The sequence below is a fragment of the Physcomitrium patens genome, chromosome 7, assembly GCF_059467195.1.
Source record: "Physcomitrium patens ecotype Gransden chromosome 7, ASM5946719v1, whole genome shotgun sequence".
In the NCBI taxonomy this organism is placed as follows: Eukaryota; Viridiplantae; Streptophyta; class Bryopsida; order Funariales; family Funariaceae; genus Physcomitrium; species Physcomitrium patens.
This window is the reverse complement of record NC_143416.1, coordinates 15,716,147-15,742,867: the sequence shown is the minus strand read 5'-3', so window position 1 is coordinate 15,742,867 and position 26,721 is coordinate 15,716,147. Positions and strand designations below refer to the sequence as shown.

The following is a 26,721-nucleotide window of genomic DNA, read 5'->3' as shown; positions in this document are numbered from 1 at the left end:
TTTGTTTTACATTTTCATTTGCATTTAATGAGTTCAGCGGAAAAGACTGTTCAATCCATAAACTGAGCTATTCTCATCCACCAGCAACACTCACAACCCAATACCCTTTTCTTTCTTCTGTTTTTTCTTCTTTTTTATTTTTTGTCTTTTTCACCAACCCACAGCCATCTGAAATCCATCCCACGGGTCATTATGTTCATCCAACCGCCTCCCTCTGTGCAAGTTCTAACGCACGGATGCTGCGATTGTCGTGCCACCACAGACACTCAGAGGTCATCCACCTCAAGAACCTCAAGGAAGTTTCCACGGCAGAAAGCTTACAACGGCAGCCCTGGCTGTGCGAAGAGTCAGGCACTTGCTACCGCAATCTATGAGGCGAGAGAAGAAGTCTTTGTAGGTATAGCGGGAGTTCTTGGAGGCGACCCCTTTGACATGAATGAGCCTTTTCTAGAGGCCATATCATGTTCTCAGACTGCATCGCTTCCACTCCAAGACATGAATGCCACGATCGGGCTCAGATAACCGCCTTCGGATCCATTCTGTCGGTAGCAGTGCTGACACACGAAGACTGCAAAGTGAGCAGAGTCTGTTGTTGTTGAGATGCTTGCAATTTACTCTTCCGGGTAACTGCGGGTGGATTTGTCTTCGCTATTAAAGTGAGGCTACAGACTGGTAACCTTGTGCGTAGACGAACTTGTTGTAAATGGCACGCAGTCTGAAAGTTGGACCATTTATCGACATTCACCGACATTCACTGGTTTGTGGCAACGAGGTGAGTGGAGCAGGATCCGCGGAGAGCCATTTATCGACATTCACCGACATTCACTGGTTTGTGGCAACGAGGTGAGTGGAGCAGGATGCGCTGAGAGCCCAAATATCATATCCACGTCCTAGCTTTCCTAAACTCTTGGGTTGTGTATTTATAAGAGGAGGAGTTTTCTAAGGTTCAGTGGTTTTGAAGATAACTTCCAAGGACCAAAACAGAAATCAGTTGGATATCATGTAGAATTAGAAAAGCATGCATAGTAGCAATGTTATATATATATATATATATATATATATATAATGGAATGACCCACCCATTTTTTAAATAGATCCACTCTATTGTAACTAACATTAGAAAATTGATCTCCAAAAACTATAGTTACAATCATGGCCCAACCCCCTTCATTTCTAGCCCATACTTCTTTAGTTCCTAGCCTTCTTTATCCCAACCCTCTATTCCTCTCCTCTTGTTTCCAGCTCTCATCCCAACCCCCTTGGTTTATGTATATAAAAAAATACTTCTACTATCTATTGTTGTTGAAATGAGTAAAAATAAATTGTGATGTTTTTTTTATTGCTTACAATTTTCATTATTCACAATCATTAAAAACATACAAAATATTTAAGAAAAAAAGAATATGTACTTTCAATTCGACTAGCACATGTTGTAAAGAACATCTACAAAAGACATATATATATATATATATAAAAGAAAGTTGTCTCTTTAAATTGTAATTTAGTTCAAAGTTGACAAAAAGAAAGAATACGTTAAAGACAAAACTCAAATACATACATGGTCCAATTTCCTTCTATTCATGAGCCTTTAGTCATGCTCTTTTTGGAATATACATAAATTTCTAAGGATTCTAACATAGCCATCCACGAAACAATTTAGCATTATTTTCTTTTCCAATAAAAAATAAAATCACAAGCATCAAACAACATTCTCAAAGAAATAAATCTATCACCTTCTTTAACAAAAAAGAGCAATTCTCTTCAAAAATATGGTATGATGAAACATTCTTATCTTAAACACAATATTCCTTCAACATAGTTCAAAGACTTATACCTTAAATACACCATTTCTTAAACACAATTCAAAGTTTATACCTTAAATACACCATTCATTGAACACAATTCTAAGTTTATACCTTAAACACAACATTCCTTGAACATAATTCTAAGTTTATATGCAATCATTATCTACCGAAAAGAACCAATTACCAAAGGGAACGGAAAGCCTTGAATGTTGCACCACCATTTCCAAAGGAACAGAATCTCTCCTTTTATCAGCAAATAGTCATCCCCCTCCCTCCCGTTACACTCACTCCACCTTTACCTTTGTTTCACCTCCATTTTATAGCTTCGAAGTAGGCCTCATTTCGGAGTTCCACAACCTCTCACACACACCGATCTCACTTCCAACGCCACAACATCATCAATATTCACACATACATACTCTCTCTCTCTCTCACCTTCGGAAGAATGTTTCTGCTTAGCACTAGCTCCGCTCTGTGGCTGGTTTGCGGTGCTAGCTCGACTAGATAAGCAATGGGTGGTTGGATGGTGTGGTTACGAGACTTGATGCGCAAGTTAAGACTGAAAACTGAACGATCGGAAACTATTTTGTTTTACTGTTTTCTTTTTTGTGTCTCGAGAGTAGAGATCACCACCTACTGTGTCTGCACTTCTTGTATCATGGTCTAGTTTCTAGAACTTGCTCGGTTTTCACGAGAGGTGTCGAGAAAAGGCCTACAACCTTGAAGCAGACGGGGTTTCTTCTCTTGGTCACCATAGCCAACATTATCAACCTGTTTCAGACATTCGCTCAAGGTTGATCTCGTCTTGGCGGCTTCTGAGAAGTGCAGAAGCGATGTGAGATCCAGCAGTTGCGAAGCTCGGAATTGTCACTAATAGCTGAGTCGTGATGTGTATACTATGTCGTGCCCCTCGACTTGAACCATAAGAGAAAAATCTAGTTGAGCAAGGGCTCTGCCTGTGAAGTATGCCGAGCCCTTACTCAACGCAATTTACTCCGGTGCTACACACAAGGAACGCTAAGGGGACCAAAACAAGTGGCACAATTAGATTTGTCTCCACATAGCATTCACTTTGAAACCAATGAAATAAACAAAACAATCGTACTGTTTATGCGAACAAACGAATCCGCATCTTGTGCTTAACCCATAGCACTAAACGGAGCTTCTTAATTATATAATATAACTTGGGTTATTCGATGAGGTCTATTAGTCGCATCAGACTTCTGTGCAGACAAAGAGTTCCATGGACCAGGCTGCATCCCACGCCTTTTTTTTTTTTTTTTTTTTTTTTTTCCTTTCGCATCACCTTGAAGCCCCAAGGAGAATACTCACATGGTCCAGATCATGAATGCAACGCTGCATCCTCCGAAAACTTGCTGAATTCTGCAAGTCACGGCCTGGGTTGCAAATTGGGCAGGGAAACGGATGATCTGAGCAGCGATGAACTGGGTCTGGTTCTCCATCTCTCATAGAAAAAGCACCAGAGCTTCCTGCATCAGTGGATTCCATGATAGAAAACGGAAACGGATTGTGTTATGAAGCAAGTACTACAAAAAAAACTGTGGAATTGGAAACTTTAGCAATCTGCAATTGCAAACGTAGTCGAGAGGGCAGGAAAATAGAATAGTTCGGTATTTTATCAACAATATAATTCAAGCTTGAAATGCCGCTAGACCTGATACTATGAATCTGAAACTGCAATGAGAAGAATGCTCAAATGAATTTAGTCGAGAGAAACTGCGAATGTACAATGCAGTACATTCACAGAAACATATTTATAAGATGGAAGGAAGTCTGAGACTGGATGACTGTTATTCACGAGGCCTAGGGTCATGCAATTCAGACGTAACAGTGCATGGTTTTACTAAGATTTTTCTTGGCAAGAATAGGACAGAGAAAACACACTATTCACATTTACAACTGTTTTATTTCATTTTTAAATCGTCTCAGTTAAACAACGCTTACAGACATGTAAACAATGGAAGACCAGACTCTGCCACATCGTATTGAATAGGCAAGCTATTCAACCACGAAGCTTCACAATTAAAGCTAGGATTTTAACTTTATCACCTTAAAGAGCTTGCGTAGCGGAACTTGAATCGACTACTAACATGCATAGCTTACCTGCCCTACTCATGTACTCTACAACGAAGTCAGATTCACCAGGTATGACTATTGGTGGTAAGACAATAGATCACACATCCTTCATTCACTAAAGCGAACAGTCCTCTCCGTGCAACCATGATACAACGCCATCCCTTGGCCCTCACGTGACATTACAGAGATAAAACCACAAGACCATTTACCACAAAAAAAATCCGGTACAGGTTTAAGATGGAATCAAGAACCGAAAAAGCGAACTTCCCGACCTCTATGAAGCTGCAATTCGATTCAGTCAACAATGCTTTCAGTCCACAATTTTGTCGACTGTAGGCGATGTCAACAACAATAGTCATGAATATTCAAAATGACGTTCTGGAGCAGCACGTGCGGATGAAAAAGCATTCCTCGGCAAGTCTTGTAGTCAACAATCAAATTCTTGCTGATACTCTCCGGGAATACCACTATCTCGACAGGTTCACGACCTGCGTCCCAAGCTGCGGTTATGTGAATTCGTCGGCCGAAACTACGACGAACTACGTGCAGACCATGGACACCAGTGCAGCGTCCATATGAAAATCTGCTGGGTATTGCTCTGTCGCTCTCTTGCTGCATGAGATCGACGATTGGTCCTCTGTCTTGAAGTCGGAATGGTCTTTTGCGGACTAGTTAGGCCGGTGCCTGTAAACTTTTTATTCTGAAACCGTTGGACCGCCACCCTTCCAGTCAACGCAGTCTACTCAATCCTGCAGCTAATCTCTGCTTCAAAAAGCAATTTTGTGTTGGGATACGAGGCATTTGAATATGCCGAAGTCAGTGGGAGTTACTTCAGTCATCGCTCTTCATCTAGTCCGCAAGAATGGACCCTGAACCTGAACCTGCACGAGAATGGACCCTGAACCTGAACCTGCACGAGAATGGACCCTGAACCTGAACCTGAACTAACTTCTTAGATAACATGTCCAGCAATCGGGAAGTCCATGAGAGTACTACTAGATAGATAGGATTGGTGGGTGGGACCCTCTGAGAAATAAAAACGAGACCACATGTCATTTTTGTTATTTTGTTACAACTTATTGTTTGGGGGAAAACAACTTGCTGAGTAGGAAGGAGGAAGAAGATAAAAGAGCACCATGAAATCTTTCCTTTTGCAGAATGCAACTTGTTGAGTGGGAAGACAAAAAGAGAGTGAGAGAGAGAGAGAGAGTTTGTGTGGGATTATGTTCATAGAGGTACATTGTGGAGTTGCACAAATTTTGTTTCTACACTTGTTTTAACTTTTAAATCAATAAAATATGGGACAAGTTTTTTTCAGTTATTTTTTTAGTAGAATAATATATATATATATATATATATATATATATATTTATATATATATTTCAGTTAATTATGTTTTCACATTGATATAAATAAATTCTTTTAGATCATATATTTTTACTTTAATGTCTATATTTGATGTAATATACGTTATATTTATAAGAATATTACTGTATTTTTTTAAAATTATATTCAACTTTTTAAAATATCTTTATGCAATAATTTATTATTCATTATCTAAAGCATATAATAGATATAATTATTAATATTATTATGATACAAATATAGAAGAATATCAAACAGAATTAGAATTCTACTAAATTAATCCACCCATCTTAACTATCATGAAAAAAAAAAAAAAAAAAAAAAAAAAAAAAAAAAACTCTAAATTTATTTTTCTATTATTGGATCTAAAAACAATGCAAATCAAACATATTTATTATGATTACCATATTTTTTTATTATGGATAGGTTGATATAATAAAAAAATTGGATCTATTTAACATTCTCCTAAATTATTATATGTTTTTTAAAAAACATATTCTATCATAGATCTTAAAAGTAAATAATATATGTATGTTCTTAAGAATTGTTTTTACAATGATAGGAGCTATTTTTTTCTTTATATTAATATAAAGTTCTTATAAATGAAGTAAAAAATATCTCACTATAAATATTTACAAATATATTACAAATGATAAAACAATTCAAAAAAATTAAAAATTATCATTTTAGAAGTTATCCTTAATATTGTTTTGGAAAAGTGTAAATAAATAAGCTTTGGTTATATTTTTGAATTTATTTTTAGAATTTATTTTTTAAAATAATGGAATTAAAATTTATTTATTTAAAATAAATAATTGATAGATCTTATGATATTAATATTTTCTATCTTTTTTAAAAAATAATAATATTTATTTTATTTTTTGATTTATTTTATTTTATAAATTTTGTAGCCTACAATATAAAGATATTTATTTTAAATTTATTGAATTTAAATTATTATATGTTTTATCTTATAAGAATAAGTTTTGAATTTAATTTTAGATTAATTTTAATTTTTTTAATTTTTTATTTATATTACTAAAATTTGAAATATTATATTTTTTATTGAAAAATTAAAAAATAGTTCTTATATCTTTACTTATTAGCTTATAAATTTAATTAACCTACTCAATTTTTATAATTATTATTATTGGAAAAGAATATTTTGATTAAATTACAATTTTTATCTTTATTTCTATTATTAATTGTAATTATAATACTCTCTCTTTTAACTTTTATATATATACATATATATATATATATTTATATCATTAAAACTATTTTAAATATTACAATTAGTCTCTAAAAAACTAAAAAATAAAAATAATAATAAATTTTGATAACAAAAAATTAGATAAAAAGTTGTTGTAGTTATGTAATGTATTTGGTCTATATAATCTTAGATGCAACTCTATGAGGTAGATCTTTATTATAGACAACATCCGCAAGCATTCTAAAGAAAGTTAGGCATAGTGTGTCCTTAGCACAATATATATTGTATATGATAGACAATTATAACATCTTGTAAACAATCTTGAAGAAGCTTGATTAATTTTTTTAAATGATCAATTGAAATATCTCCATATCAATTTAATAATTGCAAGAATTAATTATTTTGCCCAAATATTTGCACAAGTTTCTGAATCCTAAATCTCTTATTGCTATTAAATTTAACTATTCAAGACACTTAACTCACTTGATTTTCATAAAAACTTTATTTTTCAAAAATAATAAATAATAAATAAAATATCTTGGTTTAAAAAATGAACACAATTTTTAAAAAATTAGTCTTGTTTGGTTTTTATATTTATATTATAATTGTTAAAGATGAAACTACAAATATCAACATTGAGGTCATTGCATTCAAGTTGCATCCTCAATCAAATGACATAACTTACAACGTTGCTATTCCACTTTTCTACTCTTGGGGCATCATTATTCTTGAATTCTTTTAATAAATGTTCATTGTTTCTTTGTTGTGATAACAACCTATCCTATTGATTTCCTCCTTCAATCAACTATAGTCATGATCCAATGATGTATTTATATGACATCATTTAAGATGCTACATTCTTTAACATTTACTTAGTATTTCAAACTTTAAAAATTGACAATAAAACCAAAATATGAACCAATATTTTGGAATAACATAGTTGGATTAAAGAACTAAAGCATAACATACCATGATGCACTTTAATTGTTTTCTACATAGCAACACAAGTTGCACCTTTTTATATCAATTTTCCACAGATAACCAAAGCTCATTCATACTAAATTACATTCTATTAAATAAATTGAAAAAAAAAACAAAAAAACAAAAAAACAAAACAAAAACAAAACAAAAACAAAAACATCACATGTTGCTCTTTTGAACTCAATGTTTTGATTGTGGCAAAGTTGGACAAAGCTGATACCAAAATCTGCATCCCTTGCTTTTCATAACCTTCAAAAAAATAAACAAACTTTTATTAGATTTATTTCCTGGTCCACACATTCTCATTCACAGGCAAAATGTTGTTATTTCCATCAACTTTTAGGGTTGACTTGCTGCATCCATCACCAACTAAGTTTATCTTTTCCCACCATCACATAAAACATAGTCTGTATATATATATATATATATATATATATGCCACACGTAATTTACCCCACAAAAAAAAATAAATAAATAAATAAACAACAAACTTACAACGTAGCACAAAATTCGCCGGGGACATGTTCAGAGTCACAGCAGTGTCAGAAGAAAGTAGTTGTAATACGCATTAAATAGATTCACATTACATGGGGAGTTTTTGTGGCTACCAAATATCCCTCAGACCACAATGCCCTACAACTTTGTTGTTGTTGTTGTTGTTGTTTATTCTTTATTTCTCTGAAACACAAGACAACAGACTTTTACTTTGCCCTGTTTCCCACTCTTCAGATCACACGAATAGCTGCAATTTAGCATGTGGAAAAGCACTAACACCACAATAATTCTTCCAAGAGAATACGGAAATGGGTATGTGTACAGACTTTGAACAATTGTTGTCTTTGGAGGAGAAATTCACTTTCCTCTGCCAGTTCCACTGAGCATGTTTTAGTTGCATTATGTTGGAGTAGGACCCATGCACGATTATACAGTTCCTTGGATTCACTGATTTTTATTGCAGTCAAAAGTAAGACTCAGGTGGATGTGACCCTTCTAAAAATAAAATAAAAGGTCCACTGTTGGAATCTAGAGCATATAATGAACCAGATTCTAGGGCTTGACGTTTTCTAACATGCTGAACTGGATGTTGAGTTTATACTTTGTCCCACCTCATTTTGCTGTGTTCCCATTCGAGGCGTGTATGGGCTGTGGATCTAGACATCCCTTCAGACTAGAATTTGTTTTCCTCCGACAGCATCTCCTTCAAAAAGACTACACAGATTTCTCACCATTTCATTTCTCAACACCCACTTCGTGAATGATGATGTGACTCCTTGATAGTTGTTGCTGTTCAGGTTCACTTTCCTGTGATCCTAATTCCCTTTTCTGCTTCGTTCAAATTCTCTAAACTGAACAGTTAGTGAATGCACACCATTCTGTAACATGCGTTTTAAATGAACGACTGGTTGAAATATGTCCAATTTTACTTTACTCTATTCTACCAAATCATTTTGAAAAGCACTCTTTCACAGCACGTATTCATAAATGAAGTAGGCCTACCACCTGATGAAAGGGTGAAGTAACAAGTGACATTGGGGTATTTTGATTTAGCAAGTAACCTATGTGCTCCTGATGCACCATCAGCAAGAGCAATGAAGGGGTGTACACAAATTGCTACCATTTATGCTAAACATAATTTCTAAAATGCTTACAATTTCTTCATCGTGTGTAACGCCATAACAGAATAAAGAGAGGTCAACTTCTACAAGAGCTGACAAGTGAGAGACCTCCACAAAATTAAAACGAGACAACTCTTGTAGATTAGTTACATGATTGGTCAAGGTTGACATTAACAACCAAACCAGGGATTGGAATTTTGATCATACACAAAATCATACAAAAGTTTGTAAGTATAGATCTTTCGTAGACATACAAAGGACGAGACGAGTTCTACTGAAGACATTAAGCCCAAGAATAATGTTGCATTCTATTGCTCGCAGTGCAGGAAGATCACCAACCGCGAAGGGAATCTTCTTGAATACAATTTTATCTTTCGCCATATTAAACATTGTAACGTCCATGTCAGCCCTTGAAAATGGCATTTGTTGACCGCCAACTCCAACCCCTGAAAATGCTGCCATTTCCTGCCAACCACAGACAATCCATTGCAAACATGAATCGAGCGCCTTCAATGTAAAGTCACTAGCCTACCATATGAGATATGCTAGTAAGGGAGGAGGATACCGAACAACGATCGAAAGGTTCATACTATTTTCAACATGTGTTAACAGAACTGTCATGGTGTGCAATTCATAATCTAGCGAATGAACGTTGAAGCAACTTACCAAAGTTGCACCTGAACGCTTAGCTATATCCGGTGTGGTGACACTCAGCGAGGATCCCAGGTCGATGAGAGCCGTTTGCATATTGCCTCCACCCAAGTCAACCTTATTCAAGCATCCACTCATTACGTCAGTCACAATCGTCATGGCTTGAGACAAGAAAATAAATTAATTAATTAATATTACATTCGTACAGCTGAAGAAATAAATCTAGATTTTGTAATAAGAATCGACACGAATACTGGTTAATCAGCACCATGGATTCAGAGCCACTCTTTAAATATTAGAAGGCTTCACATCTGTAATTCAAAGCTGTTGTGAAGAGATTTGAATCATGTGATATAGTTCAAAAAACTTCAAAAAAACTAAAAATCGTTGCTGCATTGCAGTATCTTTACTTGAACTCCTGGTAACGTGAAAGCCATGGGCAGAGGCTCCTCTGCAAGCTTCTGTAAATTGAAAGAGATGGGAATCATTGCAAGCTTCTGCAATCCCTCTTGACTGCATTGTCCTCGTTCGACAGCACCCGCTTCATACAAAGTGATGTGCTCCTTCACGAAGTCAAACTCCACATCAAACTGAGAAAGTACATTAAGACCAACAATGCCTGCTACTGATGGAGGGAGTCCCGTGCTGGCTAAATCCATAATAATACCCTGCGAAGCCACTTCACAAAACGTGTTAGTTAACATCCTTTACTTTCGAAGAACTTTATAATAAAACCAAGTTCAGACGGAGAACTCCCACAACATCCACGAATGTACTGCAAGAAGACAAATAAATGGTGACACATTGCATCCAGTCTCCGAGGCGTCGTACCTCAACTGATTTGCAAAGTTTTCCGCCGATATTCATTGCAGGGAGGGATATTTTACGCATAGCAAGACCTCCATCTCCCATACCACCAAGGCCCCGCGACATTGTTCCTGACCCGGGTAGGATGCCCAGCTTGTTATGGGCTACCTGAGGACTAACTAGAGTGGTACTGCAGCCAGTGTCAAGCAAGAAATCAAAGGTGCCGAGGTTGCCAAATGTAAGAGGGATGATGATATACTCTTTGGGAGACGCTGCTGTACTTTTAAGCTTGCGCATCGGTAATCTGTGCCATGTCCTCCTTCTCTCGCGTGCTAGACGTTTGACAAGATCCTCCTTCTCGAAGCAGTCCCTGTAAGAAACACCTGACCCACCGTTGCGCATAAGAAGACAAAAGCCATGAACTCAAGATATAACGTTAAGGCAAAGGTCCTGCTTCGAAGGGTTCTTGTGATTGGAAGGACCTAAAGAGGAGGAAGAGGAGGCACGAAGCTCAAAACGATTCGGGTTCTCCTACAAAGAGAGTTCCAAGGGATAAGGGCCTATCCCACCATATCCCCTGTCAGACATTCTCCGGCAGAATCGAATTGATCCAAAAGGTCACATCCTCTGTATTAAGCCTCAGCCTGGCAGAGAATTCTAATCAATAGATCAATTTGATCAGTTTCCAATTTTGTAACGTTCAAATAGTGACACCCACAGCTGATTGCCGTAAGTTTATATTTCCACTTCAAAACACCACGACACAAGCAAAACCATAAACTGTAGACCAGAAATGTTGCAAACATGAGCAAGAGGTACCTAGTGCATCCAGCTCCTGCTTGATGGCTATCACTCGCATCTTCCGTAATGCCTCAATTTCCGACTATAGAAACCATGAGCGAATTCACATTAGCTCCTCAATTCCGAATCTCGATAAAATAACAGGACAGAAAGAAGAAGAAGGAGAAATACGTCACAATGGACAAAAATGCAAAATAGTCAATACGACCCCTTCAAGAGAAAAAAATTCGAATATCATTACACACAACCACAATTTAACAGCCAAAAAAGAGAGAGAACACCGCACCCCAGCCAGTTGAGAAATTCATTACGCAGCATACCTGAAACTCTCCAGAGCCCACACTTGAGGCTTGTATCCGCCCGACCCACGAACCAGCTCGCCTCAGGCTCAATCCAAGTGGCAGCTTCCGCCCATGTAACTGCAAATTCTTCCTCAAACCGAAACCGAATCCAGGCACATTCGGAACTGAGTGCAAACTGGGGCAATTGCGATGTTGCGGCACGAAGCCAGTTGGAGATGGGCGCAAGTAAACCCCCGTGGTCTCCATTATCCCTGGTTACTTACACTCCTGCCCTTCCCTTCCCTTCCCTTCCCCTCGCTCCGCAATGCTCGTCAATGCCGAGAGAGAGGCTCGACGCTTGACTTCTCGTAGAAATTGCGAGAACCCACATCTGCAATCTCGCTCTTGCTCTCTCTCTCTCTTCGTAGCAATCCTCGACTCAATTGCGCCACTGTCGAGCGGCGAGGCCTCGCGAGCTCGGAGGTTTATGATTTTGATATGTATATGGACGGTATGTATGTATATGTATTGTATTGTATTGTATCTCGTACGTACTACATATTTTCTGTTTGTGGTGTAGAATACAGGCATACGAAGTTCTGTACTCACCAGAAAAGTAAGCTGAAATTTTATTGCAATTTGAGGAAGTAAAATTACATTTTGGGAAAGGATTATTTTTAATCATTTTCCTGTTGTATCATTTGAAAGTAAAAATAAAAAATTGTGAACAAAGTTGTTGTATTGTTTGATCTATTGAGTGTTTGGGTGGTGAAGAATGAATAAGTTCAACATTTTGGATCGAATTCTAGAGGTGTCTAAAATATAAATGTAGGATGAAATTATCACTTAAACATGGGTTACAATTTAAGCATGTTCTAAACAGTTGTAAAAATTACAACCTAAGATTGTATATATCAGCACACATAAAATAAAATAATTTTCCATAAAGTGTTAATTACAAATTACAAATAATTATAGTAGTCCACAACAACAAGATAACACAATCCCTCTTAAAGTGTTATATATTTTAAAACACAACTTTTTCAAAACATAGTAGAAGAGAACAAGTTAATAGTATAGTCTAATTTTTGACAATATTATTTTTTATGAGATAGTCATTTATATTATTTAGCTTTAGAATGAATATAATAATTTTTATAATATTTAAAATTCAGCATCATGTATACATAAAATAAAAATAAATCTGATAAAACATTATTGAAACAATTTTTTTAAAAGCCCATATTATTCTATAAGAAAAGTGTTGGATGACGAATAAAAGACGAAATCGTCCATCCATCACTGGATGCTCTCTTCCGCGTCTCTCATTCCAACTCCCAGTTTCACGAGGTTTTCCTGCGATTAGGGTTTCCTCAGCTTGAGCCTCGATTTGTTTGTGTGTACGTAGCTCTCCAGATGTAGTTTCGATGTGAATTTTGTGTGCAGATTTTCGTGCAGAAACGCATTCGACTCGATTTCAGTGGACTTATGAGATTTCCGTGTTCCGGAAGCCGAGAGAGACGAGGCAGGGCTACTGATATGTAGAATTTTCAGTTGGCTGTGGTTGATGGTTGGGTAGAACTTTGTGAATGAGCTTGTGATGAGTTTTCGAGTTAAACAAGCAAGACCCGTTCAAATTTTCGTACAGAGATTGACAGGAGTTGGTTACAGGAGTCGAAATTGAGGTATGGGTTGCCGGTGTTTGTTGCTCCTGCTTTTGCTTCGTCTGCCGGTCTTGATGATAATTTGCGATGAAGTTGCTCCTTCCGATGTCGCTAGAAGTGGGTGGGGGTAGAGGGTAGTGTGCGTTGGATATTATGTTTAGAGAATATGGGACAGAAAATGGAGGACTCGGTGAGCAGTGCAGTTTTAACAAAGGGTGGGACGGACATCCTCCAACGGAGGTTTGAGAATTGTAATTGGCTCAGTAATACGATCAAGGAGTGGAAATTGGGAATAGGGAGAGTGTTCGAGGGGTTTGGGTGAAGGAATTCGATGTGAGGCAGATTCGTGTGGGGGCGAATGCTGTATGTAGATTGCTGACCTGGAGTATGAGCAGGGGGTGGAATTGGCGGCAGTCAGTGCACAGTGTTCAGATCATGATATTTGTCTGCATCGACGAACCGAATCAAAGACAGCGTTCTTTGTGAGTTGTACAAATGATAAATGCCAGATTTTGTTTTTCGTGATCCATGTTTCTTGAAGTTAGCTTCATCACTACGAAGCCGATCTTTTATCAGGTCCTAGTTCCAATCAAGTCATAAGTCAAGCGTAATGTGGTTGAATTTGGGGATGATAAGTTGGGAGGGATTGGAATTATCGATGTAGTGCGTTTTGCACTGCCTCCTCTCTGCAGAAAAGTTCTGAGGGTGTGTTTTGTCAAGAACTACATGACGTTAGGTTTAGTCGAGAGTTTTCTGGCATTCGACTGCATTTTGGTCTTTAGGCAGTTTGAAAGTTGTTGAATGGATAGGAAGGTGTGTGGACCTGAAACAGTAGGAGTGCGGAAGTAGGAGAAAGATAGGAGGCAAACAGAGAGGATGGCGAGTTCCTTCCCCAACGATGGTTCGTTTTTGGAGAGATTCAAGCAGCTGCAGCAGAACGCTCCCCCCGAGCCTACTAGGACTGGTCCTGTGGTGTTGATGACCACGAAAACACCAAAAGTGAGCTCCAATAGTAAGGGTGCAGGTGCCTCCCAATCCGGAACTGTTTCCAAGGGTTGTTTACCGAATGGGAAATTAGCATTCAGTCTGAAGCAGAAGTCTAGGCTGGCCGTCAATGCAATCAAATTTGGAGAAGACGATGACGAAGAAGATGATGAGGATACCCAGAGACAAGCTAAGAGGTCGAAGACTAGAATCACATCGAAGAGCATATCACCAGAGCCGAAGGACTTTGGTGCGATACCATCTCGTTTACCGGTATTTTCAGCTATGATTTTTGCGATCCTGCGGTTCTTCGCGCTGGCTTACATTTGTTCAGGTTGATATATGTACATATCAAGCCGAATTTTGACAAAGTAGCGGCTGTAGGGAATCGCTGGGTAACTTCATGTTAACGTTTTGAGCAGTACCTCTTCCAAAGATGATGTGGAGGCCTTAACCTTTTGCCACATGACTGTGTAATAGTTCCCGTCCCTCCTCCTAACGGAGAGGTGAAGAAGGTTGCGGACAAACTAGCGCTATTCGTGGCGAAGAACGGACGCCAATTCGAGGAGATCACCCGTCGGAAGAACCCTGGCAACACTCCTTTTAGGTTTGTCGTTGTCATTTAGTTAATGTCTGCGTTTGCGAGTTTTTAATATTGACCAATAGTATAAGTTGAGAGATCTTCGGAGATTATTTGTGTTATGTTATGTACTGCGTAGATGGTCTGAGGCGTTAATGAATTTTTGAGGGCTTGCGGCTGTGAACAGCTTCCTCTATGATATGGAGTCCGTGGAGTACAAGTATTACCTGCATAGAGTTGCTCAAGAGGAGGCAGTTCTGGCTAGCGAAGTTGGGGCATTTCAAACGTCCAATTCAGGTTTGGACTCACTAAGAATTATGCACTATGCAGTGATAAAACATGTACAGGTGGTGGTTAGCTATGTTTTAATGCTTGAAGACGAGATAATCATTCATTTAAGCTCAATCCTAGAGCTTAGCAGTCGTTGAGTGAAGCTGATGTCGTTTGATAGATGTAGGGGGTGGTAGCAGCAATCAAAGCAACTCTTGGAGGCAGTCGAGTGAAGGGCAACAGCTGAGGTATCAGACACCAGCATCTGCATTGTATAGCGGCGGTAGTGAGCATCAGAGGCCATCTTTTTCATCGGGGTCTCCATGTGAACACGTGCAAGGTTCGATGTGGGAAATGTGAACTTGAGTGACTTCTTTGCAACTTAGAACCTACATTGTTGACAGGTTATAAGGAACGATACGTACATTTTGTGCTTTGCTCGGTTATGAACATGTGCATGTCGTTTGAGGTCAGGTTTATTTGTTTGTTGCTTATTTGTTTGTTATTATCGAATCTGATGACAAGTTGTTCTAAGATGCTCGCATTGGTATGTACGACGTTACAGATAGATACAACCAACATCCCTATGCAAATGATTCAGTGGCTATGATGGAGTTCTACACGAAGAAGGCCGCGCAGGAGGCTTTACGTAAACCTCCAAAGCAGTCTAAGGATGAAATGCCTCCCCCTCCGGGTCTACATCCCCCACCATCAGGTTAGCGTATGTTTCGCGAATGATGGCACCTTAACTTAAAGCGTGGTGGTTCTGTATGAATACCTTATCATTTTATTTTATTTTATTTTGTAGGCGTTCCTGTTTCAGGGATGTATTGTTTGAAGCTCAAGTAAAAGGCCTATTTTCCATAGCTTTAAAAGTTGCGAAGTATTTTGTGACTGTTCATCTGCTCGTGACGTTTATGTAATCTAGCGTGACCTGATGGCGATAATTGTTCGCTTGATGCAGCAAGTCAAACTTCTAGTTTGACGGAGACTTGGCAACACGAAGAGTCAATTATCGCAGGTGAAGTGAATATATTATGCTTTCGAGGTTGGTTTGTGTGATGGTTAATATTATGTCATAGAGCGGTACAATGTTGACTGAATGATTAAGCCGTTGCTGTCCTCCCGGAGAATTATGCTGTGTTTTGGTAGAGTTACTGGCTTAATTTAATGATGTGTGTGGGATTCAGAAGATGCACGTTCCACTTATGTCACCTCAACCGTAGGGGTTGTCGAGGATGGTGGCTCAGGTCCTTTTCATTACAAAATTATCTCAATATACGTATAAATTTGAATGTCCTGGTTTTGTTTCCTGCATAAGTCGGAAAAATTTGGAATACTGGTATCTGAAAGGCATTGAGCATGTAGGGTGTTACCAAGCTGTGATATGTCGAACTGGATTTCATTATTTGATGTTGATGAAGAGTAACTATTAGACAGGGCTGACGACTTTGTGTAGTGCGTCATTTGAGCTTTGCATTCATTGAATTTTGGTCAATGCGGTACCGTGTGGTCCGAATTGTCTGCGACCATATAGAGGATATTTCAGGATAGGATTCTCTCCAGGTAGTGGACGGAAAGGTTGATGTCCAGGTAATTTTTACTTGCAGGGAAGAAAGGACATCACATGGGCGACTACATTCCTCCTGAGGAATTGGAGAAGTTTTTGGCTAAGTGCAACGATGCGAAGGCAGCAAAAGCGACAGCCGGTCGTGCAAAAATTCAAGCCGACAATGTGGGACACCGGTTGCTGTCTAAGATGGGTTGGAAAGAAGGTAAGGTTGGTTGGGACGCCTCCTCTTGTATGATTTAGAACATGGTCTTTCTTGTAAGGTCGAATTAGACTGTTGAGTACACTATCATTTTGTTCACTATTTGGGTTGGGAAATGCATCTTCGGACAGCGCAGATGTAGATCACAAATGGGATGCAGGGTCTGATCGATGTTTAGTCCTCGTCTGATTTGCAGGAGAAGGCTTGGGAAGTGGTAGACGCGGAATGGCAGATCCAGTGCAAGCTGGAAGCGTGAAAGTGAACAATCTGGGTGTCGGTGCGGAGCAACCGGGTGAGGTGACAGCAGAAGACGATATTTATGAGCAGTACAAGAAACGTATGATGCTTGGGTATCGGTTTCGGCCTAATCCTCTGGTAAAGCTCCAATTCATCATCACTGCAGTGTGTGTGAACCTTTTGTGCTTGTATGCAGATGTGTGTTGTGGCTTGATTACGGAAGCATATTTGCTCCCATGTAGAGTGTACACTGACAAAATGACTTGTGCGTGTTGGATTGTTGAATTGAGCACAGAACAACCCTCGCAAGGCGTATTATTAGGCGATTGACGGTGCCTATGATGTGGATATCGAACAATGAGTCGGTGGAAAACTTTCTTTCAAGGTTGGGCGTCAAACTTCTAATGATAGCAGAGTTTCAGCCATTTATGACTTGGTGATAGCGACAGCACTGAAGTTGGCGATCTAATCGACCTCTGAAGAAGAAAGTAAACTGGTGCTATTGCATTTGATCTCCCTGAGTTGGATGCTTAAGTTGTTGCAGTATGTTTAACGCATGTATATCCGCCTTGGTCTTGTCATCGGGGAGCATATAATTTCTTTTCGTCCTTGTTATTGGCATCTTGCCTGGATTCCCGTGACTTGTCTTGTATGTCACGGCCCTGCGCAACGCAACTCTGGGACGCATATATTTCCGGCTTGGTTCCCTTAAGCTGAATCGTTCTCAAACTATGCTAGATACAGCTTCCGTTTAAGAGCTAATGTTTGTGGTCTGTTTGAAAGACGATAGACGTTTTAGGTAGATGACATTCACTCACTGTTGAAGCAGTGTGGGTGTGTGCGAGGACCTTGAGCAGGGTGCATCCCTTGGAACATGAAAATTTCTGATAGTGCAGTTTTTCTTGTTGTAATATAAGCCTGATGCATAGTCTGGATACGTTTAGTAAATAAACGTAATGATGGCTAGCTTTGTAATAAAAATTTTGTGTAGTTTTTTGAATCATACGTTTTATTGGGTGTTGTACGCATGAAACCTCTTAAAAGTATACCTTGCTTTAGTGAACGAATTGGATGGTACATCTCAAAAGATCAATTCTTTGTGTTGAAAATCGCGTGTACACCATCTTGGATTTTTAGGATTGATTGCCATCAGTAGGGCAAAGTTGTAAGCACTGACATTCTTGGCAGCTACAGGGTGCTTGTGGGAGTTGCGATGTGGGTTCATGTGGTTAGACAAGGTTCTAAGGTTCAATCACTTATCAGTTTGCGCTTGAAGCTTTGGAATATCATGCTGCTCTCTCGAGTGTCGAGGGTGACAACGAAGTATGCGTTTTAAAGTTTTTGCATCACTAGATAAGGATTCTCTTTCTATCATGAATTTAAAGGGTAATGGAAAGTAAAACGAGTAAATGTCAGTACTCATCATTAGTTTCAAGGCAACTGGATCTGACGTCTTTTCATCTTCCACAAATTTAAATGTGATGAGTCGTGACGTTTATTCATTAAATATGTTGGCCATTGACTTCCATTTATCCTAGCTGTTTTGGAAACGAAACCGAAATTGTCACATTTTCAAAATGTTGTGAATATTTTAGCTACTAAAGATGAGATGTAAGATTGAGAAAACGCGCAAGACATTTCACATCAATATCCAGAAGAATCCATTATCTTTTCCTACCGTTCCATCGATTGAACCGTGTGCCCGTTACATCTATGAAGTTTCTGAATCCCTACCACACTTGCCAAAGCTCAGAAGCAGTAACTAAGAGGTAATGGTCAGCTGTTACTAGACAACTTAACAGATTCTTCCTGGACCTTCAATGGTGCATCTTCATCTCTACAGTGTTAGACGGACCGCTTTCGTTGGCTTGTTGTCTCGGGGCTTTTGTCTTCTCGCCTTTCCTTTTCCGATGCTGGATTGAGCAACTCCACCTGCAGTACAGTCTGCAGGCACAGAAATGCAACAAAGCATTTTTATGTGTGTTTGGTGTCAGAACAGGCTGTCTGGGGGGTGAACTCCCCTTTTTCCCTTCCCATCAAGGCCGGACCTCTCCGGCGATTACATGAGAGAACCAACACTCCTGTTGAATACCGGAACTCTCTCAGTACTAGGCTAACATCATCACCCGCGATTATGAGGGACCACAGGGGAGAGATTCTGCCACTAACTCGAGTGTGCCAGAAAATGGGTTTACTATCATGTGACACTGCAACGAGCAGGGCCATCGCACCTGTCTCAGATGTGGTTAGGGGGTGCCAGAAGCGTTCATGCTACATAATTGCTACTCCTCGATAAGCTCCTGCTGCTGCTGCCTCTACTGCAACTGCGCAATTTGCATCACTTTTTGTTCATGAAGGGGAGGGAGAGAGAGAGACTATACACAGTGGTTTCGGAAGTCCACAACTGCAATAAACCCCCGAAACCGTCAGAGATAACTACACATCTGAAGAATGGGACCTCAAGCACGTGCTCCAACATACCAGTCTACATATTTTACAATTGGGCAAGCTTGAATTTGAATCTACAGGTTTTGTCAGGTTCAAACCTCATGAACCAGTTCTAGATAGATACGAAAGGGATTGACTGAGCATGTGAGAATCCATAACTGATGCTGCAGTTTGAGTCTCACAGCTGAGCTAAGTTGTTCCCTCCTTCGTTGTTTGCGGACCATGATTTCTTTCTCGATTATAACTATATATATATATATATATATGTCGTATTATATATTTTGGTGGATGTATAACATTATGATTGATTACTTTATAACACAACCAAATGAGTATTTTTATTTATTTCTCGCTCAATATTCATATAAATAAACATATGTGCACATGTGCATGTATGTATGTATAAATGTAAGTATGTAAAGAGTTTGTAATCAAGGAGAGATTTTAATCTGTGCATTAAAACTTGTTACAAGAAAAGTTTTTCATTCTTTTAAAAATAAAATAATTATACTTTTTGAATTTTAAAAAATAAACCTTTTATTCTCTATTTAATAAAGAAGATTTTTTGACAAGCTTAATATTATACTATATATATATATATATATATATACATATTTATATTCTTATATTCATGTATATATGCATGTTTACATGATATTGATTTATTATTATTATTATTATTATTATTATTATTATTAATTTTTTCACTATTTATATTTAAGAACATTTTAACCTTTTCTTCTATGTAGTGTTTTAATATGGATTTATAATATTGGACAATACCAAATATACTACAAGTATTTTATAGTTAAGTCTAAATTTGTACTATTATTGAAAATTGGATATAAACTTTCCAAATATTAAATAAATTTTTTTTGCATCCAATTCAAATCTCAATTTTTTTTTTTAAACTGTATTTAATAACATCTAAATTTTTTTAACATCCAATACATCTATTTAAGGTGCTCAAAGTTGTTTATGATCTTCTATCTATATTTATGGTATTTAAATGATATTATCTAATCTTATATCTTATCATTTATCATATTATTATAACTTTGTTACTTATTATTTATAATTCCATTACAACCTTTGATGATAGCACTAAAATTACATATGGTATAAAAATGACAAGTCAAAAATATCTTTGTATTGTTATAATTTATTGCAATTTGGTACTAAGTACACTTAAACTTGACTATAATCATCTTATTGATTTAATAAGTATGTCAAAGTTACCAATTTTCATGTAATAGTATTAATCTTATTACCCCATAATTCTTTTTGAGTTTTTGTAATAGAATATATATATATATATATATATATATATATATATATATATATATATATTATTTTAATATCACTAATAATACTTACTATTTTCTTCTACAATTAAGATAGTAATATTTTTATAAACAATAATCAAAAGATAAATATAAAAGATAAATATATACATATATATATATATACAAAATAAAGTATTATAATAAATATTTTAAAATATAATAAGACCTAAAAATTATAAGATAAAGAAAAAAATGTTCTTATTCTTTGTAATGTTTATGATTCTATTTATTAAAAAAACGAATTATTTTTAATCTAAATGAAAAATAACATTTTGAGTCTCTACCTATTCTTTTGAGCAATTTCTATCTATTCTTTTAATCTCTAAACATATAATATGTATACTTATATTTAATTAAAAATATAACTTTTATATTCTAAAAATAAACTAATAGATGTAATAGGTTCTCTAGTTATTAAACATTCCAAGTTAAAATTCAAAAAAAATTATTCAAAATTACATCAAATAAAAAGAATTTAATAATTTTAAAAAAACAAAACAAAATTTATATTTAAAAATGCCTTTATGCTTGCATTGCTCTAATTAGATACTTTAGGATTTTAAAAGTATTTCTTTAACTTGGTTTCATTCTTATTTAAAAGAAAAAAACAATAACAAATATTCATCACTTTTTATTCATCTTATTTTTTTAATTCATTAAGGTTTAAGAGAAGAATGTTTGATTTCCCTCTATTTATTTGTTACAATAGATAAAAACTAAAAATGCAATCAAGAAGTAATAAAAAGATAAATAATCCAAAGTATCAAACTTCTGAAGATCTAAGACTAACAGATATTAAGCCTATAATCAGATGACTCTACTTATAATTTTGATTTTAATTCTTTTTAAAAACACTAACTAACTAACTAACTAACAATATGTAGTCCAGTCCAGTCTTTAAACTTAAAATACATTGGACTAAAGTTTTTGCTTCTCAATAATATCAATTTATCCTATAATTGAAGTTGTCTAATAACTACAGATTGACTTGGTTACAGAAAAACTCAGCTTATTAAAATCCTCATTACGTTGTTTGATTTATTATTACAAACTTTTAATGTAGGCTAATCTTTTATTCTCAAAAAATTAAAATGAAATAAAAAAGCTATACTACTATGTTTGAATACTGTAAAATTTCAATAGTGCATACTATTTTTTTAATCATATATATATATATATATATATATATATTTATATATATTGTAGCATATATGCTATTTTTTATAGTTATTAAAGAAATTGGTGTAAGATTCATAAAAATTAATGAAATATCTTTGAATTTTTAGTTTTTGTCAATTGTTTAAAAAGAAATTATTCCAAAACAAAATTAAAGATATTATAAAAATATTAGGTTTTTTTAAATATATTTTAATTTTTTTAATCTAAGAATTATTGGCTCAATAAATTATCGGGTATCTTTAGATTGAGAAATTTAATATTCAAAATCGTATTTGATATCAAACCTAATAATATAAAATCTAAGAACAATAAATAAAAAGAATTGTTCGATGAACACCTTCTATGCCATACACCCCCGCATATATACAATAAAAATCTTATTTACAGTAAAAGAAATTTAGGGTAAATTCATAATGATTAATTTTAATATAATAGTTTATGGTATTTATTAATTTATTAATTTATGTATTAAATGTGAAATATTTTCATGGTACATTTCATGTAATATTTTTATTTTCCTAAAAAAAAAAAAAAAAAAAACTTATCAACTTTATTTCAAAGATTCCTCTATTAAAAACTTATTTAACTTCTTTTATATAAAGAAGAGTATTATTGTGTGTATGTAGAAGTGCATGGCATGGAGCTGTCCATTCAATAAAAAGGAGGCTTCCACTTAGCAATTCTTTATATAAATAGTAGCTAAGTTTTATGTGGACTCTTATCCTATGATATGCATAGATAGTTGGTTTCAAAAACTTGTTAAGGATTAGGTAGGCTTGATCAAAGATGCTAGAATAGCTACAACTCAGAAGATTTGAAAGCTTCTAAAATGTGTGGAATAATGTTTTTAATATAATAACAAAAAAATTTATCATCAATTCATATGTTAGTTTACAACAAGCATCAAAAGTTCACAAATAAGACACACACCTTATAGATATCATCTTAAACATATAAAGAAAAGATTCTTATACTTAATAAAGTTTTTGAAGAACTATGCTTCACCTCAAATGATTTAGATTTTTGGCATAACATAATTAATTCATATATTGAATATAGGATAAATAAGTTATATAAAGAAATCTATCTATTCAAGAAAAAAAAAAAAATTGTAGATTAGTCTATCCATTTCTTGGATAGAAAAATATTCATATACAACATTTTATTTTATACTAAAGCCTTTGAAATTTAAGAAAATGAAAGTCCTATACTAGCAACTTTCATGCCAAGTAAAATTTGATTTTTCTAAATATAATGCCAGCTTTGTCTAGCTTCTTAGTTTCAACCAACCAAAGGATTTAAAAATTGTGGCTTTTCACCTTGTTTCCTAAGTATAAAGTCTCTCTTAGAAAGTTGGCAAGCAATTCTAAATTTTACATTGAGATCAAGAGTCTCTATAAGACCAAATTCAAACATAGTAGGCTAAAGAAGTGGTATTTGTAGAATAATAAAAATGTAAGAATCATGAATTTTGTCAAAAGGTAAAAATAAAATTTCTACTACAATCAAATTATTTTTTAGTAAAAATATTTTGCCACAATTTAATCTTATGACTTATATATGGCACTAAAAAAATGAAATGATAACAAACTTTTTAAAATTTAAAATAATCTCAATCTAAATTAATTTTTTATAGTAAAAGCTATCATCTTTCAAATGAAATGATATTTTTTTTTCCAACTTTGAATTCAATTAGAAAGATATAGAGTACAAGCATTGAGCTACAAAAAAATAAATTATAATATAGTTAATTTGGTGCAAAGATAATATAAGAAATAGTGATATTATGCCTATGCACACATACACTATTTTACACACATTTTAAGAAAAACTTTAAATCAAATATATGTAAAAACTTACATAATATTTACCTTTACAATTTAATGAATCTAATTCTTTATAAATGGTATTGAAAAACTACGTTTATGGATTAATTGGATCCAAAGAAATATCTTTGCTTTTAATATATATATATATATATATACATACATACATACATACATATATATATTATTATATTTTCATATTTTATTACATTTTCAAAAGGTATAAAGTATCTTGGATGGCAAATAAAATCATAGGATGTAGATATAAGTTGACACTTAGTTGGCATACTAAAATCCTATGTAGTAATATAACCTCATATTTAATAGAAGATGAATGTCATAATGGCTTATGATATTCTATTAAAATTGTCTTGGAATCAAAGTATAAGAGCATCACAACACATTGGCTCCAAGGAGGGACAATCAACGTGTAGATGTTGTGGCTGCATGGCACATAGGCCATGGCAGCTCAAGCATGGTTTCTATCCACCGAGCAAAGTGGCCGACATAAGCCAAGTCCAACACTATGCTTCATATACATACCTGCTTCACATTGGCTCCTTGAGGATCCCAATTCCAACCCCCCCTTCTTTCAAGAAGCCCTTGTCGCAAAGAAAAGTGGCTTCTACCAATTACATTGCCTTGTATCTCATAGAAGTAAGACCTTGTATTATGTGGTTGCCCTACATGGCCTCCGCTTGGGTCCCACAATGAGGCCGACTTCAACCTCAAAGAGCCGTTTCTATGGCAAGCTATAAGAGAAATGACCCATTCCACCAAGGCTGACCTTGCTAAGGCTAATGACTTAGCCCTAGTGAAGCTTGTTTTGAGACTAAGAGAGCTTGATTAGCTATTGGTGCCATTGATGGCCATTTTCTATGGTCCTAATGCACTTGTAACTTTTGTTCCTTCAATCAATCTTTATACCAAGTAAACCATGTATGTATATATGTATAAAATATAAAATAAGTGTGTTTAGGGTTTGGTAATTCAAAATGTATAAAATCACAATTATTTTAAACAAAATTGTTTTTGTATATAAGTTGGAAAATGTAAATGAATCTTTTCTCATTCACACATTCTAAGAACATGTTTTTAAGGTGTTTAGAGATTATAACTTTTCATTTTAAAAACATGTTTTTAAGATGTTTAAGGATTGTTACTTCTCACGCAAAGAATATCACGTGGGTACTGCTGATTTGCTGTAACTAATGTCAAAGCTGTAGAGCAACCTCGGTCTGACCTGAGAAGACAAAGACACAGGCAAATATAACATCGATGAAGCAACCCAGAAACAAGAGTGACAATCAATCACGACCCCACCGAAAAAAAACCCTAATCCCCAAAACACAGCGAAACCCAGCTTTCTGGCGCACTCCAAACCCTAAAGTCGACGAAAGTGACGACGGCTGTTTTGAGAGAGCGTGTTACTTGGGACCAAGAGTAGAATCAACTGCAGCAGAGTGCGCAAGTTGATAGAAGGATCAGGGATGTGGAAGGAAGGTCACGTTGGTTATAAGAGGATTGAGCGCTGCGTGCGGATAGCTGGCGAAAACAGGGCGCGTGTAGGCAACGGAAGGTGGAAGAATCGAGACCAAGACCGTCGGGGCGGAGGTAAGATGGCGATGAGATGCTGAGGAGCTACAAGGACTACCGGCCAAGTCGGCGCAACCAACCGCGTGGTGAGAAGAAACTTCTATTTTGCGACGTTCCCGGGCGCTGATTCGCTTTCTGAAGTGGGAGGTGAGAGAGGGGACCTACGCAGGTCTGCGGCGTAGATCCGCTCCTGTCCACCATATCAACACAGGTCCAACCCCACTGCCAAAACACAGCCTCCCAGGACACAGTCAGCGCGAGAGATCAGTCAAAGGCGATGGATGATCATCAGAGAGTAGGTGTACACGACAGGGATGGCGCCTGGCCGAGAGTCTCCTCTTCCGGCGCTCTTCATAGGGAAGGAATTTTATCCAGACCTCACCCTCGCCAAGGAATCTCCACTCAACGTTCCAATTCCGAAACTAAATTCTCCTCCCCCCATCTGACTTCCACGGCTCCTCAACCAACGCAATACACATCTTCAACGGGAATAGTAAATTAGTGGGTGGAGTAAGTTTTGGGGCGGACATATTAGAACGTGGCATTCGTGGTCGCCAAAAGTGTGCCCATAGCCTACCACTGACTTTCCAATGATTCGAAAACAACCCAACACGTGACCCCTCTTCACTTCCAGAAAAAGACCTAAGCCAAAAACGTTGCGGATTCCGAATCCAGCAAAAGAAGCAAAAAGCACATGCTCTTCTTCTTCTTCTGTGTTTCGAGCAGCGAAGCTCGTTTTCTTCCTTCTTCTTCATGTTTTTTTCTTTTACGTGGGAGAGATGGAGGGCAATAGATATACTGAACACAAAGAGATCAGGAGGTACACTGATGACTTCTGTATCTCCTGAATCTCCACCACATGGGCTGTCCAGACTTTTCATTCCTTCACTCTAACATTCTTAAATTCTCGGGGCCCACTTTGCGATCCCTTTCATCATATCATTCCCCCCCGCAAATCCGTGTTGCTATCGCGAGGTTTATTGAAGGAAATTGCCCTTTGGCAGCAGCATGTACCGAAAGTTTTCAATCTAACACACGGTCTAAATCACAAATAGTGTAATACTAATAATATAAAACCCCGTCGCGGCTGAAATTCTAAACCAGGCTCATGTGGGAAGTCAAACATTGGAAAACACCCCCCCCCCCTTCCCACCCGTTCAAAAGAAGGTAGAAAAAAGAAAAAAGAACGCTGGTGCTGCTAG

General features: G+C 36.4%; 2 protein-coding genes across 13 annotated transcripts; one reads left to right on the top strand and one right to left on the bottom strand.

Annotated features, from left to right (window-relative positions):
• Nucleotides 1–9,195: 9,195 nt before the first annotated feature.
• Nucleotides 9,196–12,078, bottom strand: LOC112284335 (uncharacterized). Its single transcript, XM_024524049.3, has 6 exons — nucleotides 11,657–12,078; nucleotides 11,355–11,418; nucleotides 10,560–10,918; nucleotides 10,139–10,396; nucleotides 9,744–9,845; nucleotides 9,196–9,542 (listed from the first exon to the last, which is right to left on the bottom strand). Exons 1-6 carry the CDS (start codon nucleotides 11,882–11,884, stop codon nucleotides 9,291–9,293), a joined length of 1,263 nt encoding a protein of 420 aa, XP_024379817.1. The 5' UTR covers nucleotides 11,885–12,078; the 3' UTR covers nucleotides 9,196–9,290.
• An 880-nt stretch (nucleotides 12,079–12,958) lies between these two features.
• On the top strand, nucleotides 12,959–18,127 carry LOC112284895 (SURP and G-patch domain-containing protein 1-like protein). 12 transcript variants are annotated; one of them, XM_073535356.2, is made up of 12 exons: nucleotides 12,974–13,302; nucleotides 13,677–13,763; nucleotides 14,114–14,599; nucleotides 14,746–14,872; nucleotides 15,033–15,142; nucleotides 15,303–15,455; nucleotides 15,681–15,830; nucleotides 16,080–16,136; nucleotides 16,306–16,365; nucleotides 16,726–16,890; nucleotides 17,084–17,262; nucleotides 17,420–18,127. In XM_073535356.2, exons 3-12 carry the CDS (start codon nucleotides 14,158–14,160, stop codon nucleotides 17,444–17,446), a joined length of 1,470 nt encoding a protein of 489 aa, XP_073391457.1. In that variant the 5' UTR covers nucleotides 12,974–13,302; nucleotides 13,677–13,763; nucleotides 14,114–14,157; the 3' UTR covers nucleotides 17,447–18,127. The 12 variants fall into 12 exon arrangements, with proteins under 12 accessions (XP_090108263.1, XP_073391457.1, XP_024381008.1 ...); XM_024525240.3 differs by having other exon boundaries at nucleotides 15,297–15,455; XM_090252137.1 differs by lacking the exon at nucleotides 16,306–16,365 and having other exon boundaries at nucleotides 12,959–13,302; nucleotides 14,114–14,515.
• Nucleotides 18,128–26,721: the final 8,594 nt, after the last annotated feature.